Source organism: Cataglyphis hispanica, chromosome 24 (genome assembly GCF_021464435.1).
Source record: "Cataglyphis hispanica isolate Lineage 1 chromosome 24, ULB_Chis1_1.0, whole genome shotgun sequence".
Taxonomy (NCBI): domain Eukaryota; kingdom Metazoa; phylum Arthropoda; class Insecta; order Hymenoptera; family Formicidae; genus Cataglyphis; species Cataglyphis hispanica.
Genome location: NC_065977.1, coordinates 2,024,469 through 2,043,634, shown reverse-complemented (window position 1 = coordinate 2,043,634; position 19,166 = coordinate 2,024,469). Strand labels below are relative to the sequence as shown.

General features: G+C 39.1%; 1 protein-coding gene across 5 annotated transcripts in view; it reads right to left on the bottom strand.

Moving 5' to 3' along the window:
• LOC126858056 (nephrin-like) overlaps positions 1–19,166 on the bottom strand; it is a 344,534-nt gene that overhangs the window by 9,605 nt on the left and 315,763 nt on the right. For all 5 annotated transcript variants that reach the window (XM_050608060.1, XM_050608062.1, XM_050608061.1 and 2 more), the window contains 3 exons: positions 12,893–13,052; positions 8,311–8,610; positions 5,143–5,463 (listed from right to left, as the gene is read on the bottom strand). In XM_050608060.1, coding sequence (XP_050464017.1) covers positions 5,143–5,463; positions 8,311–8,610; positions 12,893–13,052 — 781 coding nt within the window. The remainder of the gene's footprint in view (positions 1–5,142; positions 5,464–8,310; positions 8,611–12,892; positions 13,053–19,166) is intronic.

Below are 19,166 nucleotides of genomic sequence, written 5' to 3'. Positions count from 1 at the left end.
AAAATGTACTTTTCTTCTAAACAAATTTCTCTCTCTCTCTCTCTCTCTCTCTACTCATTTAAAAAAAAAAAAAATACGTGCCGTACATTTTGTCTAAAAAAAAAAAAAATAATAATAATTTCCTTTATATGATAATATTCGGAGTTAGATTCTGCTCTCGTCGAGCATCAGAGGACGGCAAACTTGGAAGTGAAACGCGGAAGTGTGGAAGCAAATCGATCCGATTAGTGTTAATCACTTAAGAAGCTCGTGCTAAGTCAACAGTGCTGGTCGAGTATCGGGGAACCTTTGTTCCGGATCATCCGTCATTATTGTCCGTCATTATTGTCCTCGTCAAAGCTAATGAAGGATGATCGAGATCGGCCAGTAGATCGATTCGTCTTTGATGCAATTAGGATCGGTATCGCAATGCGGATCGAATGCGTTATATTCCCGGAATGCGAAGACGATATCGGAAAGCGAGAGATGCAAATTCCCGAAAGCCATCGCTAAAGAGCAGACGATAAGCGGATGTATTTAAAAATAATAATTTTTCAGAGCAACATTATATATCGCGAATATTATCATACATTTTTCCACGCATACTTTTTCGCGTGAAAAAAATTTGTCACATCACAATTGCGGATATTAGACACTCCTGTCAAATATGAATTAATGTCTCGTATATACATCCTCGTATTATATCCTATTAATTGCAATCGACCGGAGCAGTTTGGGGAGAGATTATTATCGATCGATCCTTCCTTTCGCATTTGCGTGCAATATGTAGGCGTGCGCTTATACGTATACATGTATGTACACACGCGTACGTATGGCACGCTCGATGGTGCGTGTCGGGGCGAAATCGGACAGCAATTACTACTCCGCAATCCCGCGATGCGGAGTGAATTGGCTCTCTCGGGCCGGCTTGCATAGCCGGACCGAAAGGACCAAGTCCTGCGGCGGCCTCGAGCATCTCAAGTAATAGACGCTTATCGGAACGAGGGGAGGGAAAGGAGGGGGAGGGGGCTTTACGATCCGGATCGTCGAAGCGGCACTTCGAAAGATTTCGGCGAGTTCTAATCTCAATTGTTGTAGAAAGCCTCGGCATCCGACGTCGATGGAACTCTTTATCTGATATACGCGAACGCGCCATCTTCCCCGAGATCCTCCTCGTTTGATGCCGCTTTAATTCTACGAGCCCCGCGGGCTCGTCTCCACCAAATTATCTCGGCCGATTTCGCCCCGAGATCAAGCCTCCGCTGTAAGACCGCATGGACCGCATTTACACTCGCGGTTCCGAATTAATTGACAAGTTTTAGGTTGGCGTAATAAGAGGAAAATTGCGTTTTTCAATTTTTTAAATCATTTTTATATATAGATAAAATATGACAAAATAACAAGCATTCTCATTCTGTGTATATTTCTTTAATTAGAAAAAAACTGTGATCACTAAAATGATTATATATAGATTGATGCGATGTATATAAGTTTGAGGGAAAAAAATGAGAAAATTTGTCATGAATGAGAATGTTATTAATTTATGTGTATAAGTAAATTAAGTATAATTGGTAAGATATAAAAAAAATGTACTTATTTATTCAAAAAATTTCTTAAATTCGTCAATTTTATTTTTCAATATTATATTCATTTTTTTTAAACAAGAGCTGCGGTTGAAAGACTGATTATATACCGCGCATTACTATTCAATTTTAAGATTTATGTACACGTAGAAAGTTAAGAAGGAAATAAGCATCGCCGCATGAGTGACTCTAGCAATCCCTCAAACAATCTCCTTTATGTCAAGCGCAATCTGCTTAAAATCCACGCAAGCCTTTGAGCGACTATCTTGCAAACATTTCGTCGTCGTATGAAATTGATCGTGTATAACTGTAAAGTCAAGAAAAATTCAACTATCACATTTATTATTTATCCGAATTCTCATTCGTCATTGCGTATGCCATCGGCATTTATTATCATAATATTTTCCGAAAACTTCAAAGGGGATTAAGCGTATCGATAACGATGGAGTTCACTTTTAACGATTTCGAAACTTTTTCATTACACAAGTCGCAGTTTTCAGAGGTCCCGAACTTTTGATTTTACATTCCTCGATTCCTCTGAAATTATCGAAACCTTTTCAACGTGTGTCAGTGATTTATCGCTCGATGCTTCGCGACGATAAAAGAATAATGTTGAAGCGGACCCAAGGGGACGCTTTCCGCGGGAACGCGGATGGACAATGTGGCGCTAATTATTCTTTCCCACTGGACTGTGAAAAAAAGGCAAAATTCGCCCCGACGGGGACGAAAGAACCGGGTGAGTATTATATGCGATAATAAAAAACGGAAATGGAAAGGAAAAGCGCGCACGTGGAAAGATGTGGAGTTTCGTGGGGGCAACGTCTGACGAGGTCGCTCGTGGAAATGCGAGACCGGATGGGAATATGAAAGGGGGAGGGGGGGGGGGGGAATATGGGGAAGGAGCGGTTCTTGATGGGAGAAGAAAGGCGGCGGCAGGGGCGAAGGGCGAGGAGGCTGAGAAAAATGACGACGGGGGTAAACACAGAGCTAAGTGAAGTTAACGATCGGGCAAGAAGAGCGGCAAAAATGACCCCAAGAAAATTACCGCACGCGCAACGGCTTAATGTCCAAAAAGATGAGAGTCGAGGGGAGAGGAAGTAGGGAGGACGAGACACGGGAAGAAGAAGATGTGAGGGGAACAAGAGAGACAGAGAAAGGAGGAGAGAGGGAAGTCGGAGTACTGGAGTCGAGAACTGAGAGAGAGAGATATTCGCAAGAAGGGAGAGAAAAGAAAACTGCAGCTGCTTAATGACCACCCTGTACATTCGTATCTCTCCTAGATAGGCTTCTTTCTTACTCTCCCCGTCCTTTGCGCAGTTCCGTTTTACTTTCTTTCTCTCTTCCTCTTTTTTCTTCCTCTCTAACTCCTTCGCAGTCCCGGCACTGGGTGCCACTGGGACCATTATCTGTAATTGCTTTCCTTAATTCGATGTTCGTTGCCTATGCGGTGGAACAAAAAATTTCGTCTAGAAATGGGTTAAGCGCACCTTGACGTATACAATCGCGTGAAAGACACAAACTCGTCATGTCCGTCGCAACTGTCATCGATGCTTAGATTTTTCTATTGCAATGTTTTCTAAGAAAAATTCATTTCGCTTTTCTTTTCCTCAAAATTAATAACCGCGTCTTCTTTCTTTCGAAACCAAAGCGACAGCGATGAGAAGAGGAAACAGAAGCTTTCCGGAAAAATAGTCGTTTTCTCGCAAGAGATCGATTCCAGAAATAAATCGCTCTACAGCGGCCAGAATCTCCTTCGTCTCGCATTCGGAATCCGCAATTTGTTTTTGAGCATGCCGGTGACGGGAAAGGCAGAGAGAGAGAGAGAGAGAGAGAGAAAGAAGAGGGGTGAGGAAAAGAGAGGGGAAGAGTTAAAAGAAACGCGAAACACGCGCGGACGTCGCGTCGCAACGAACGGCAAATTGATCGACGCTGCGACGACCGTAAATCACTTTACTGACAATTCATTCGGCCGGTACTCGTTTTACCTCGGACCGTGCGGTAATGTTTACGGGAGGACGCACGTGCACGTAACACTGTTGCGTGCGTGTCAGTTGACAGAATAGGTTCATTTGCCCGTGTTACAATGATACGCAACGTGACGCGACCGTAACATTTCGCCACGCGTTCTCGTTGCGTTACCTCGAATATTCCTTGTGTGTTGCTGGCGGATAAAGGAGAGAGAGAGGAAGTATGCTTCTGTCTTTGTTACTCTTTCGAAAAAAATTTAATTTATCGGACAATTTTTTTTTTTACATTTCGAGTTTCGAAAAATCTGTGCCGTCAAAATAACAAACCTGATATCTTTTGATTTCAAAACGTCACGCAAATTCTCTAAACTCTATATACAACGTGTCCCAAAGTTAAAGGATTAAATTTTGCAACTATAGATAAAAATAAAAAAAATTGCACAAGCATTAGTTCGAAAATGCTTTATTATCACGTTATATTAAAAAAAAGCTGATTTTTCTATTTCAAAATGTCGCTCTTTTGGTTTCTAATACATATTTGAAGGATCGAATATAACACTCTACGGATTTTATATCCGCTTTGCTTTAGCTCCATGAGATACCGCCAAACTATAATTATTACAGTAAATTTTGTTGCAAATTAACTCTTATATGACATTTTTGATTTTCCACAAATAAAAATTACAAAAATATAGCTGGAACAAAGAAATAAATATCGCCGAATTGTTATGCATCAACAGCGAGTCCGCTTTGTGTGTGTGTGTGTGTGTGTGTGTAATACATATCTTTATTACTTCCTAATAAAGAGTTTTTTTTTCAGAACCAATGTTTATATAACGTTTCGGTAACCCGTTAATAATAAATAGAAAAATATATTTTTTCGTATATAGTAAATATTACTTCATCAAAAATATTTACTTTGCAATATCAGTATCGCGCGCAGTATCGCTTAGATTATATTTTGCAGTTTAATAAATAAAAATGAAATATTCGATATTCTCTTTAGTTAATTTCCGAGAAAATTTCGCCTGATAAGCAACACGATGTATATACGAACGTTTAATGGGGTGCGGTACGTTCGTCTCGTAACGTTGTCTCGAAAGCAGTGATCCGTCTTGCTTACCGCCCCGCATCAGTGACACCACCCACCTCGAGAATCAGCTGTTCTATCCTATTCACCTCCGAAAGACCCACCTATAGCGGTGACCTTGCGTCACGTCGATCCGTGTACTCGACCAGCATCTTTGACTAATCTCTGGACAATCGCGGATCTCCGTTAAATTGAGCAGGGTTGACTCCCCCCTCAACTTCTCGCGATTCGATCTCGCGTCGACTTGTAAGTGATAGACGATTTTTCATTCTCCATCGAGATAGCCCAATTCGCGTTCGAGTATCGATGTTTCCTCGCGCAAAATAAATAATAAAAGTTGGAATAAGAAAATTCTATTTGCGATTTTAATGCCGTGTCGATCTCTCCGATAAGCAAAATATATCGCAATTTTTCTCCCCGAAGCGACTAATCTGTTCACCGCTTGATGTAGTATAAACATCACGTGTTTTTGATTTTATTTATAAAAATTATACCTACTGATAAAGTTTAAAATTGTACTTACCGGTGCGTTTTTCGGCATCGCGATAAGTGACCTCGCTGAGAGTGACAGGTTGACTCCGTCCCTTGGCGTTGACAGCGTACACCGCCACGTGGACTCCGGCCTCCACCGATGCCTCCAGCCCGGCAAGGGCGAAGGTCGGTTCGTCCGGATTGGAGACGTTGTAGAGAGGATGGCTGCTAGTGAGAAAGTCGACGTCGCCGTGATAGACCTCCAGGACAAATTTCTGCGGAAGACCGCCGTCATATCCCGGCACGCACTTCACCTCCACGCTGGTGTACGTCTGGTTTGCCAGGGTACAGTTGCGCACCGGAAATGGTTTTCCTGTAAGAAGAACGTTTATGAAGGAAATGGATCGTGAATTATGCGACTTATAGTTGAACAGTCTCTCCAATTCAGAAGATAGAATTCAGATGAATAGAGGCTACGTAGAAGTTTTCTCCTCTCTTTCTCTGATTAAATCTTTTTCACATGCATAATCATTTCTCTCGCATGACATTTTCTAAACTTTTTGCACGCGTTTCCAAAAGAACGGCTTCACAGATTAACTCGGGATAGCGAGATTATCGTCGAGATTATCCGTCGTTTTCTCCAAACTCAAGTTCGGTATGCGAGTGAAAAATTCTCGTGTGTCTAGGAATAGCAAGAGATTTAGTGTACGAGGATAGTAATGACGTAGAGATATTTCATTCTCTTGTCACTCTCCCCTTTCTCCCGCTATCGTGACGCGACATGAGTTCCCGCAAACTTTTCGCTGTCGGAATCTTCGTCAAGAACGCTTTTCCGAAATCAATTTCTGCGCGTTGAAATCATAGCAGTCCGATATCTTCTTTTTTTTTACAGTCAATCGGTGCACGCATTCTCGTCTTTCGTGTCTCGATTCCGCACGGAATTATTGCCATCTCTCGATATTTTTCGTTTCATCAGCGAGATGCTCGGCATTTCATTTCTTTCACGTTAATCACAAAGTCGTCGTCGTCGTCGTCGTCGTCATCGTTCTCTTCGTTATAATTCGCGGGGAATTCATGAGACGTTATATTGAATCTCGACAATGCCTTGTACTTTACGCGCGCTTGTTCTCTCTTCGACCGTCTCTTTTGCCCTTTCGCCTCTTAAGTATCTTTACACGTACCTCGGACTTCATTCTCCGCGAGGAGAACAGTTGTAGCTCGCGCTTTTGTGCTCGTAAAGGTCTCTCAGCTCGGATAGAGGTAAATTCAAATTAGTTTTGTAAGCAAAGAAGATAACTAAGTTTGTCAAACACTGCATGACTCGCGGAACGACATATTTTTCTTGCATATTTCTCTCTCCACGTCTCATCTAAAAATCAACCAAAACATGTGATAATGTAAGCAAAACTATACAGGCCACGTAGAAATGCACATTTTGCCTTCAATTCATAAGAAGAAATGGATTATAATAAATTGGATTCAGAGAAAAAAAATCGTGACTTTTTTTTATAAGCCATAGAGAATTATATGTTTTATCTATATTCTTGACTTTTATCTGTTTTATAAATATTTTCTTTAATATCACGATTTATGTTTCCGGATATATCGGCCTTTTCTCTCATCTGTCATAATTTTTTCTAGAATATCTGCGTATACGGAATATATTTGTATCAATTTTATCAATTGTATCAATTATATTTGCTCGATACGCGTAACAAGTAACGTCTCACACAATTCTCGATTCTATCGCGAAAAATTCTGTCTCGGAAATCCCATCTCTTTACCGTTCCATCATGCTTCGACAAGCGTATTCCTTGCCGAAATGCTTTGCGGAATGGTAACCGACATCAATAACGTCGGAGAAGGGAGAAAGGCGGAGAGGGTACAAAAATAATTTCATGCCATCGAGTTTACGGATCGTTGGCATCGGCGGAGCGCCGCGAGAGGGAGAGAGAGAGAGAGAGAGAGAGAGAGAGAGAGAGAGAGAGAGAGAGAGAGAGAGAGAGAGAAGAGAGATAGATCCTCGATACGAGGCGAGGGAGCGTGATGGGTAAATCGCGAAAGCGACAAGGACGAAAGATTTTATTTTCGAGCGGGGAGGGTGCGCGCGCGCGCGCGCGCACACACACACACACACACACACACACACACACACACTTATACATACGCATATACACACACAATGTATACACGTAGGTGCCGCCAACACTCGACGTATTCGTCAACGTCAATATGTTCTCGGCCGATCGCCATGTCAACGTCACTGTCGATCACCCATGGACGGCGGAGGAGAGGGAGAGGGGAGGGGGAGAGGGGAGGAAAAAGGAAAACGAGGAAATGCGAAAAAATTCGCCTAGGGATTAATGCCGATTTAACGCTCGATGATTGGTCGCTTCGCCATTGTACTCGCGGATGGATGATTCGCGGGCGAACTGCTCTCGCATTCTTCTCCCCGGAGACCTCATAAAAACAGCGGAGATTTTACACATTTTAATTGTCGCCGTTTTTTTGCGCGATTCGTATAACTCGTGCGATTAAAAATGCGCTTAATTCGACGTAAAATTTATTATAAATTTTTTTCTCGAACTCGCGCATTATTTCGCGAGTATCAAATTAAATGTTGCGATTATACTTCCTTAAAAGTTGTACCCCATATCTTGATCGCCTATTCGTTTATATATATATATATATATATATATATATATATATATATATATATATATGACGTATGGTTCTTTTTTCTCAAACACTCTGGAATTTCCACAATTTTAAACAAGTACGTCGGACTCTGTAATCCAATAATCCATAACTCAATAATGTATACGTATTCTTTCCAACGAGTAGCATTTAAATATTTATCGACTGCATATCGGATGCTTCCTTCGTGTTTAATTGTCGAGACGCTCGTGGATAAATGAAAATACAAGAAATAAAACAAACCCTCGACTATTTCAAATCTGGATTTCAACTGGATTCTCGTTGCGTTCAATTTTCTAACGAAATTTATGGACTATTTCCGATGACATTTTCTGACGACATTTATGGAAATAATATTGTAAAAACTGCATTAAATAAAAAAAAAAAAAAACAAAACATGATTAATAAAAGCTTTGTCATGTCAATATATCATATTTGATTCGATGGGAAACGTGATTTCCGGTAGAAGTTCGTCCGTAAGATGTCTTTTGAACATCGTATGTAGTTTATCGTGCACACTCACCGGCTGCTACCAGCTGGAATAGACACGGCCTGGATTGGGTACCGACGAGATTGTCCGCCCAGCACGAGAGGGTACCGTAATCCAGCTCGCTGGTCGGCGTGTATCTCAACACGCTGACGCCGCTCGACTTCTCCATGGAGAACCTAGCAGGTGCTACCTCCAGGGTCTCGCCGCTGTTGTTGAATTTCCACCGGAAATTGTGCGCCGGCGGATCGGCCTCGACCCTACAGGCGATGTCGAGCGACTCGCCCCTCGACGCGCCGACCACTATGATCCGGTCCTCCTTGCACACCGGCGCGACTGTAAGCAGAATTATCGATTTATTACGTGAGAGGAGAGCGAGAGACGATGCTCTTCCGCCCAACATCTCCGGAGCCTTTGACGGCGCTGGAATTTATCGCAGGATTCGCGGAATTTATGGCAATTAATCGAGATCTCTGTGAAATTTTCAAAGAGCTAACGTCTTCAAATTTTACGGATCGAGGAAAACGAGAGATCTCTATATATATCTGACAATTTAATTTCGCAAAATGCGACGGGAAACTGGCACGTAATGACAGAGAAGGATGTAAATATCAGCTGTTTTCTTTCTTTTCTCCTCTTACGTGAGATTCGAGAGTTTTAATCGCTGCATGTTTGAAAATGTTTTAAGATTGCTTTACTGCGTGTCCATCGAATTTTGACAAAAATTAAGAAAAGAAAATGTCACTAATGTATTTAATTCTACTACTATTAATGTATATTAACGGATTAATTTAGCTCCGCGAGCTTAGTCGCTATAATACTTTGCGAAAAAAAGTATTACATATTATGCGTTTAATATCAATGCGAGAGTAATCCATTGTTTCCAGAGCCATACGTATTATTCTACGTCATCCTAGGAATATCGGAAGATCGGAAAACGAAGAAGAGGAGATCTCTTCGAGGGAGAAAAGCTGCGAGATAAAGCGAATTGCAAAGCGAGCGAGGAGATCCGGGGTAACAGCGTCCCGGCATTATCTATACACGGTCGGAGGATTTCTCTCGTTTCTGACGATATGCCAAGATGACCCACATATCGCTGCATCTTGGAAAACACGCAAACGACAGCGATATCGTACGGACGATTTTTCCGACACGCCTCGGCGTTTTGTCACCAGGAGGGGGAAGGACGGCCTGTAACCGACGATGGAATCGTTTCATCAACACGAGAGTTATGCAAAAAAAAAGTGTCTACTGTCTCTCTCTCTCTCTCTCCTGTCTTCGTCTTTCCTCGCGGCGACGTATATCCGCGTTCCAATTTATCTGCGTTTATCTCCGCCTCCCTTTGTCTCCATTCGTCTCTTCGCCTCCGAAGAGCGAGAGTAGAGAAAGAGAGACGTGTATATACGCGCGTTTTATCGCGTAACGCTTGAATGAGACTTTTTCTGAGGCAAAATTGATATTACGCGACAATCGGAGCAAAGATCGAAATGCTGATATATAATGCAATTCGCGAAAAATATATAAAGCGAGCGGGTATATGAATCCAGATTGAAAAGCTTGTATCTGCGATACTCTATATTCAATCGAGCCGGTTGAAAGTATTCGTTACGAAATTCTTCGAGTCTCGCGCTTTTAAACCACTTTTATTGTAGATCTTTCAACTTTATTCTATACGTGTTCTATAATTACCGTAGATTTTCTATTGTAACTCGATTGCGCAAGACAAGCAATTGATATTAATTTTCGATGATAGCCGTAATGCAGCGTTGCACTGCGATGGCTGTAGCCTTTCAACGATTTGATATTGGATTTAAACGCCGGAGGAGAATTTAAATGCCGTATATATTTAAGCGTTATTGGAGGCCTCATTGTTCTTCTCACTGCGATATTTTCAATTGCCTCATATTTGAACTTTGATCATGACGTTTTAGCCCGGACGCAAGTGGACACGAAATAAATGCGTCATCGAGAGAAATTTTACGATATAAAAGCAAATGCGTGACACACATAATGGGTTTTATTTACGACGTGTAAATAAAGCATAATACGAAGTGTGGACAATATCCGCATTAAGCCGACTCAAAATCATAGTCTTCACTGCTTCCACGCACACACACACATACATACATTTGTATATAAAATATGTATAACGTTATGGCGCGTAGCATAGTAATCGTGAGTTGCGAGAAAATAATTGATTTTATTGACACGTGTATGATAATTGAAATTGCTATTAATTTAAAAAAAAAATAAAAAATATTATACTTGTGTACATATTTTATATGTTATTGTGTCTGCTATTTTATGTTTATATTATAAAATCTTATTAAAAGAACGTAAATTGTTAATATTGAGTAAAATAAATATGTCATGTATGAAATTATGTGTGTCGCAGGCTCTCTGGCTGTGCAATGAATTGAATGATTTAAAATTAATAATATATCGTATTGAGAGAGAAAAAGAGAAATATACGATACTGTGTAACTACAGCACGATTTTAATTAAGAGAAATTTAATTAATATTTATGCATCGAAAAGTAACAAAACGATTTTGTTATAGCCATTAATTAATATCGTTCAATTTTATATCTCCGTACGTGTATAATATTCGATTACCAAGTAAATCGCTAAAATCGGTGTGCTTTTTGATGTTTAACGTAGAATTTGTACAATATTTATGTCTTAATTAATAACGTAGACTATCAACTTTGTGGGAAAAACCTACAAGTGTAAGTTGATACAATTTTATCGAAAGAACGCGAATTATATAACTTTAATATAATTAAAAATAATTTTTTCATGCAAAGAAAGTATTTTGTACACACACACACACACACACATACATATATATATATAAATGAGAAAAGTATAATAAAAAAATATAAAAAAAATACTACAATACTTACAATAATGAGATTATTATTCTTACAAAATGGAAAATCTGATAGTAAATCGAGTTCTTTTTTTTTTTTACTTGAACAAAAATCTTTTTATACGTCATATATGTGTGTTTTGCGATGACAGAATAAACGAATATGTATCGAATCGCTTTTGCCATATCTCCTTTAAATTCACTCGGTATTTGTGTCCCGCGACCGCTTTAAATTCTATTATATTACGATAGTGTCGATAGCATAAACCAAACGTTATTTCCTCTTTCCAAACACAACGCTATGTAATATATCCAAGAAAATAAACCACCGCGAAACAATTCCCGATTTCGATTCCTTGAGAGTACTCGCGAGATGGTCGCTTATGCGAGACTATTTCCTTTATCTTTACGAGGCCGTCAGGATCCGTAGTTAAATATATTGAGGATCGCGCTTGTCTGCAGAACTGAAACTCGTGCCAAGCATCGTCAGAACTTGATATTAAATGTCTCTTGCATGCCGATTAGTTTAGGACGATCTTATTGGAATCAAATCAAATTCGTGTTTCATGAATCGTCGAGTTATATTTTAACAAAAATTGTAAAAATAAATTTAGTTTATTTCCATCTTTCAAAAAATTGTAAAATCTTATATTTTAGTATATTAAAAAAAAAAAAAAATTATATAAATCGTGAGTAGATTTATTCTCGTGAAGATTTCGGAAACTTTCTAAAGCTATCGGCGGCGCTTCATCGTAATTTACAAACTGAAACTCGGATCTTGCCGAATATCTCGCAAATTGTGCATTCTACAAGAGAAGTACGCGAGCCCTTTCATGCTTCGCTCTTCGTTGAGAAGAGCTCCCTTACTTGCGCGAGGAAAGTACCGCTTTGGTAATTCGTACGCTAGAACGAGAACCGCGCACGTGTCCCGTTTTCTTCCTAGGTACGCTACGAATCACTCCTTTCACGAAACTCCGAGGCACCTTCCGCGCTGACAGTCCACCATAACCCGGGAATTGGGTTTAAAAAATGTAGCCGGCACTAAGGACTCTTGAAATATTCATACCGAATGTGATTCCCGAGATGTACGCGATGTCTGACTTAATATATATATATATATATATATATATATATATATATATATATATATATTATATATATATAATATATATATTATAAATAAAGAAAAATAATAGAGAATATTTAACTTTTGGAAAAGAGTGATTAGATAATTTTTCGTTATCGCGTGCAGTGAAAAAATTAGAAATTTAATGGGACATTACAAAATATTTTGCCCATTACACAGTTCTCTGTGTAAAGTTAAATATTCTCTATTATTATTTTTTTGTTTTCAATCTGCAATAAGTTATTTTCAGTTTCCAGTTATTAATATTCACACATTTCTTTAAATGTTAACTCTTAAAATGTTGAAATGTTTTTTCTCTATATTTATTATATTTTATTATATCTTATATTTATTAAATTATATATCATATTTTTCACTGCTCATTAGTGATAATATGTGTGTAATAATATGATCAATAATAAAAAATAAAATGATCAATAATAATGATAATATTGATCTATATTGGAAAAGGAATATATCTCATATTTTTTTTTTTTATTTCATATAAGTCTACGATCGACGTACTTGCAATCGTGCATTTCATATGCTTATTCGTTAAAGAGTTCTTTTTTATTTTTTCCATCTCAATAAATAAGTAAAAAATTATAAACTTTACTTACATTTAACTCGAAAATGCAGCGGCTCACTGCGCGTTTCGTTCAAGTCGTTCGTTGCCGCGCAAACGTAACGACCGGCGCTGCTTCTTGTCACGCTTTGCAAGACGAGACTCTGATTCGACCAGATGATCCTTGCCGACGTGTTATGCGCCAGGATTTGATTCTGGGAAGAGAAAAAAGTTTTGTATAAATTCGACTTATACTACGATAAAAGCACGGAACACATAATCTCTAGATTAGAGCAATGCAATAAAAAAAAAAGCATGTATTTGTCAGACGGATATCTTAGAGAGAAGCAGCGACATTGTTTTTTTTTTCCGTGAGAGGGACTTGTCTCGCCGCGAGATCAAGCATGCGATTTCATTTCTCGTTACTTTTTAATTTCACGATAAATTAGAGATAAGCGCGACCGCAGCGATGTCTTCCTGTCTGTTACGACCGTTCGTTATCGTGTCATTTTTTTTCTTTTTCCCCTCCTCTCTTGAGGAATGTCACCACCGAGTCACAGACCGAGCACTTTTACGACCGCGAGAAAGACAAAGAGAGGAAGTATCTTGCAAGAGATTACGAAGGAGCATATACATATAATACTACCGCGCGTGCAATATAACACTGTTACAACTCGAACAAGTTAACGAGTCGTATTCGTATAACGAGGGTCATCAAGAGTCTCCAGCGCGCACGAAAAGGACTATTAATGTTTGCATGTCTGTGTTTTGTACATCCAAGGGTATATCACCGCTATTCGAGATCATAGCTATCACGAATTTCCGTTATATAGTAGAGACAGAAAATAAATAATAAAAAAAGAAATATATTTTCTTCTCTTTTATTGTATTTTTTTCCGATTCGATTATAACTTTACTCTTTAAGTAAATTAAATATTGAAAATTGCCATAAAATATTGAAACATATGACGAATCCTCTTGACATTTTTGCGAAGGAAAAATCGAATTCCATTTTATCAATTGTCATTTAAACATCGTATGTGCTACATTAACATTATGGATTAATAAATAAATAAATAAATAAATATAAATATATATATATATATATTCTGTTATTATAATCTGGAGATGATGCACCAAGGTGTGCGAGGAAATATGGTTTAAACAATTTCAGCAGAGTGGCGAAAGGAGCCGTTGCATGGTTACATGTCGCCATAACAAATCTGTCAGTTTAATTAACTACGAAAGGGTGAGCAGCATATTATGTCTTACTCTGTCCCTGTGTGTTTTCGCGACAAAATGAGAGGCGGGACAAATGCTAGTGCTAATATCGTACTCCGCTGAAACTTGCAACCGGGAACGAACTCGCGTAGCGGAACAGCCGCACGTCAGGGCCAACAAGTAGCTAGAGTCGGCGCGTATACCGGCGTCGTTTGCCGTTGCCAAATGCAGGCCGAACCGCTTAATCAGGCGAGAGGCAGGCCGGGCCTTCGAAAGTTCCGCGACCGCCGTCTACTACCTAATTTACGGGCTAGTTGTTGGCGCGATATGAAATTCGCGTATGCAATGTGTAATTGTAAAGTTGATTATTAAAAAAATAGTTATTGACATGGCCTCACCGCGATATCGAGAGTTACTCTTGAATTTCGATAATAGAATTGTTTTAGAATTTTCTATAAAAATTTCTTTCCAATATATTTCTATACATATTTTAGCATTATTCAGGATATTTCAGAGTTGGACAGTGTAATATAAAATATGAATCGAGAATTCAAATATAAGTAAGAAATATATTTTCTTTAGAGATATGCTTTCAGACGCCTTATATATACTCATCCAAATATTTTAAACGGATTTTATAAAATTTATTATCAGATTGTAATAAAAAAATTAACAATGTCTTTCAATTATTATACTTATAAAGAAATATAAAAATTCTAAAATAATTATAAATTTTATTTAAATTGATTGCCTTAAATATGGGAAAATAAGTTCCTATACATATAGTTTTGAAGAAAAGTTTATCTAAAAAAATAACTTAAAAAGAAAGCGTTTTGGTCTCATATAATTTTGTTTACGTAGAATCTTCTCCTTGGCCATTTATTTTGGAAACATTCTGTATACATACATACACAAGATATTTAAAAATTTTACTTTATTCCATTTCTCGATTCTTCCTTTGTTGAAATACACTGTGAAAGTTCGATACGGAAGAAAGGAGCAAAAGCGCGAGATTATAAGAAGAATATCTCACAGAGCCTGTCATAGCATGCATTTACGTAAAGAGCTATAGGTCCTGCCTATTTAATCGGAGAAGAAACGACAATCGAGCGTCTTTGTCTCGCCGGCAAACATTTTCCCTCGGCCAGTAAAAGTCCCTTAAGTTTTTCACTCTTTTCTCGCTTTCTTCCCTACCCCTATCCACCTTTTACCCCTTTCCTCTTTCCCTTTCACCGCCATTTCGTTCTCATACCTCCTTACCTCGCTACCGTTTCCTCCATTACACCGGCGGACCCTCTTTTCTCTCGTTCCGCCAGAATCCGCTCGCCGAAGATAATTCGAAATCGATTTGAAACGAGGCCATTTGAATCTCGGAGAAGTTGGGATGAGGTATATAGGTGAGGGGAAGGGGAGGAGTTCAGAGATTTCTTCTTCCACCTCTCTGTCTATTCCGCCGGGACGTTTCTTTCTCCCGCGAACGTCGTCCCTTAAACCCCCCCCCCCGCACCGCCCGCCCACCCCCAATGGAGGTAGATTTATTCAATTGTTTTATAATCTCGGCAGTTCGACACGATGACGTTCGCGTTGCGGCGTCGTTCTGTCGAAATTCCACCGTTCATCGTACTTCTCGCACGCCCCATTTCACAATATCGGCGAGGAGATATTTAATGAAAAGCACGATTAATTGATATATCGATAAAAGTTGCTCCTTCTTTTAACGCGCGACTTATTGTTAGATATACAGAGCAACGAGAGAAATGAGAAAGGGAGAGTGAGAGAGAGAGAGAGAGAGAGAGAGAGAGAAAAATACGCGCACACACAATTCTTTTCCTCTGTTTTAAATATTAAAAATAATTTCAGTTAAAAAAAAATTATATATATATATATATGTGTATGGATTTAAATCGCTTGGAAAAATAAACTGTATAATTTTTTCATATTTCTGCGTGTATTGTACTGTGTTCTATATAAAGTGTTAAATAAAATATCAAAAAGGACACGTGTATTAGGCACTTCGGTCATTTAACCACTTATATCGCGATCATGTGAATCGAACGCACGAGTTGATATATATATATATATATATATATATGTATATATATATTGGAGGTCTTTTTATTTGCACAATTAAATTCATTTTCTGCGATATGCGAGCGATGTATTTTTTTTTTTCAATAAAACTCGATAAAAAAAAAAAAAAGAGTAATAAAGGGGAAGGCGCAAAAAACCAATGAATAGACAGATGGTGTTTGCAGCCATTAGCACGGTAACTCAATTAAACTGCATTGTAATCTATGTAACCAACCGTCCATGTGGTCGAGTCTAGAAGGTTTTAGCGCGCTTTAGCATAGGTTAAGCCCCGGTTAAACCCCGAGGTTTATCTTCGATTTACTTGCGGCGAAGAGACGAAGCTTGGAAAGGACTCGTTAAATGTTGTACTCCCCTCCCTCTCTCGTTAAGATCGGCAAAGGAATGTTTGAAGGGCAGCGTTCTTACGTATTCCCTTCTTTGAATGTGTGATTCATTGAAATTCTACGTCTAATAATCTTACAAAATAATCCTGACATTACCATAATGCTATAATCTATAATCTATAATCTACAGCTCATGTATCTAAGAATTTCTTTATGCGATTAAATATCATATATATCTATATAGTATATATTTTAAGTTGTAATTAATATTTAATATTAAAATTAAAATTTCCTATTGTAAAATTAATAAGTTTATATATATATAATAATTAGATACACATTATATGTATACAATAATGGTTTTTTTTTTTTTAATTGGAAGATGTGAGAATTGAAAAATTATATATTTTTACGTGTAAGAGAGATTTGTACAATTTTTTTCATTAAAAATAATTTAAAAGAAGAGAAGAAGAACATCGAAATTCTTTCTGAACATTTCTTATCGATTATTCGACTTAGGTATTTATTCACCGTATTGGACCATTAAACTTCTTTTCGATTTTTTGAAGAAAGAAAGAGAAGAGAGTTATTTCTTTTTTTTTTCCTAAATATAAAACTGCTCGACCCGATTACGCTTTATCTCATATCGTTTACATCAAACGTGAACCATCGAAGCTTATCGGTCAAAATCACCATCAAAGACACTTTACGATGGAGATTTGCCACATCTTGATCGATATCGCGGCGGCTTCACGTACGGGTCCCATTGCGTACTTTCGCTTGGGCAGAGATAGCGAAGTTTAAAGTTTCCTTTCGCGATTCGAATCCCCCACCTTTCCGTTCCCACGAGTCGGGATTCCGTTCTTTCGTCGTTTCCGTCCGCGTTTCTCCGCCGTCGTCCCCGATGAGGCGGAATGGAGAGTATCGTCCTGTGTAGTCAGCTCCTGACTTTCGTTTATCTTTTCTTGCGACCGAGCCATTCTGCGAAGAGCCACCATCCGTCCCGCGCACCTCCTTCTACTTGTCCAATCTACTTTTCCTCCGCTTACCGTACTTGTATTTGTTCGTGTAAGTAGATTTGCGCTAGTAATTTTGTTCCAATTTAACTTAGTTCGCGATTATTCGTATTTTCGTTCGACGGTAACGGAAGTATTGGGATCGCGGCAAGACAAACCAGATCGTAAATGTCACGATTAAAAAATTGCATGATTCAAATTGATATTTAAAAGTTGATTCTTCATAAAATAAAGCGATGATATTCGCAGATTTAGATATATAAATCTACGAATATATATATATATATATATATATGTATAAATTAAAGAATTTTATATTTAAAAATCCAACAAACTTATTAACCAAAATAAAATTCTACAAATTCTCTTTGCTATTATAATAAGCACACATTATACAACGATTACATCTTTTCGAGCAAGACTCGTGTACTTGATTCACGTGAGGCATTTTGGACTCGACGTTATTAAATTTAATTTTCTTATACAGCAGCGAACGCAACAGGGACCCTTTGATCAGTCATTCCCAAAACTAGAAGCAGAGAGAAACAGAGAGAGAGAGAGAGAAAGTGTGAGAGAGAAAGCACACTACGCTTCCAATAATTAGGTTTCATAGGGTTTGCTCCGTAAATGAAGATCAACTAACTTCCTCATTGTGTCCATTCCCCGAGCGCAGACAGCTGACACCCCACCTATCGACAAGCCTAATTGCATCGGCGGCCTAAAGGAAATACCGTCACTAACGGCTAATGATACTCGTCTCTATATGCGTCTTTAGTATCTTCCTTCTAAGGATCTTTCGAAAGTCTCTGTTAACGATATCGATACGCGTTAAGTAAAATGAGTCGCGTAATAGTGCATGTGCACGTTTGCGCGCGCGCACTGTTCAATATTTTAATTTTGAAACCATTGTAGGCGAAATGATGTGATCATGTATCACTATGGGGACTATCCCCTTCTTCACGCTCCTTTCTCACACGGTGTGAATCGATAGTAGCACATTCCGTCCGCGACATTCGATTTCGAAGAATGCGCCAAAGACGACCCTCGTTGGTCCACGAAAATCTCGTACAGCCGGACGATCCATCCGTCCAATTTCGTTCTCGCATCGCCGTCCAAGGATCTATCGAATTTCTTCGCGCCCTCAAACGAAAATCCGCCTCCCTGTAGGAATGTCCGCCCAGTTTTGAACACAGGGACCATCGCAGGAGGATGCTGTGCGGTCGCATGTGAGATCCTCTCAGCGCTCCGCTCTTTCGAACGCAAAAGGAGCGAACTTGAGGGAAAAGAAAGGCTCTCGCAGAGCTGAGACGAGAGGGGGAAGAGGAGGGGGATCGTTCATTCCGGTCAGACGGCGCACTGATTCTTTGAAAAATTGCCAACAAGCCGCGGCCATTCCTTCCCCTTTCTCTTTAACCCTTCCTTCCTTCCTTCTTTCTTTCTTCCTTTTACTTCGCCTCCCCTTGGCTCCCCTACCCCTCAAAGCATCAGGGATCTTTTTATTTCGTTTATTTTTCATCGCGAGGCGGTCAGAAGCTCCTTTGCTCGTGCACAAGAACGCGATCGTTCCTTCGATCATTCGCTTTCGTTCGATATGTTCGACCGTGGCTCTAATAATCTGCGAGTTTCGATACGATCGACACACGCAAGCGCAATGGATAGCCGGGAACTTGTTTGCCGA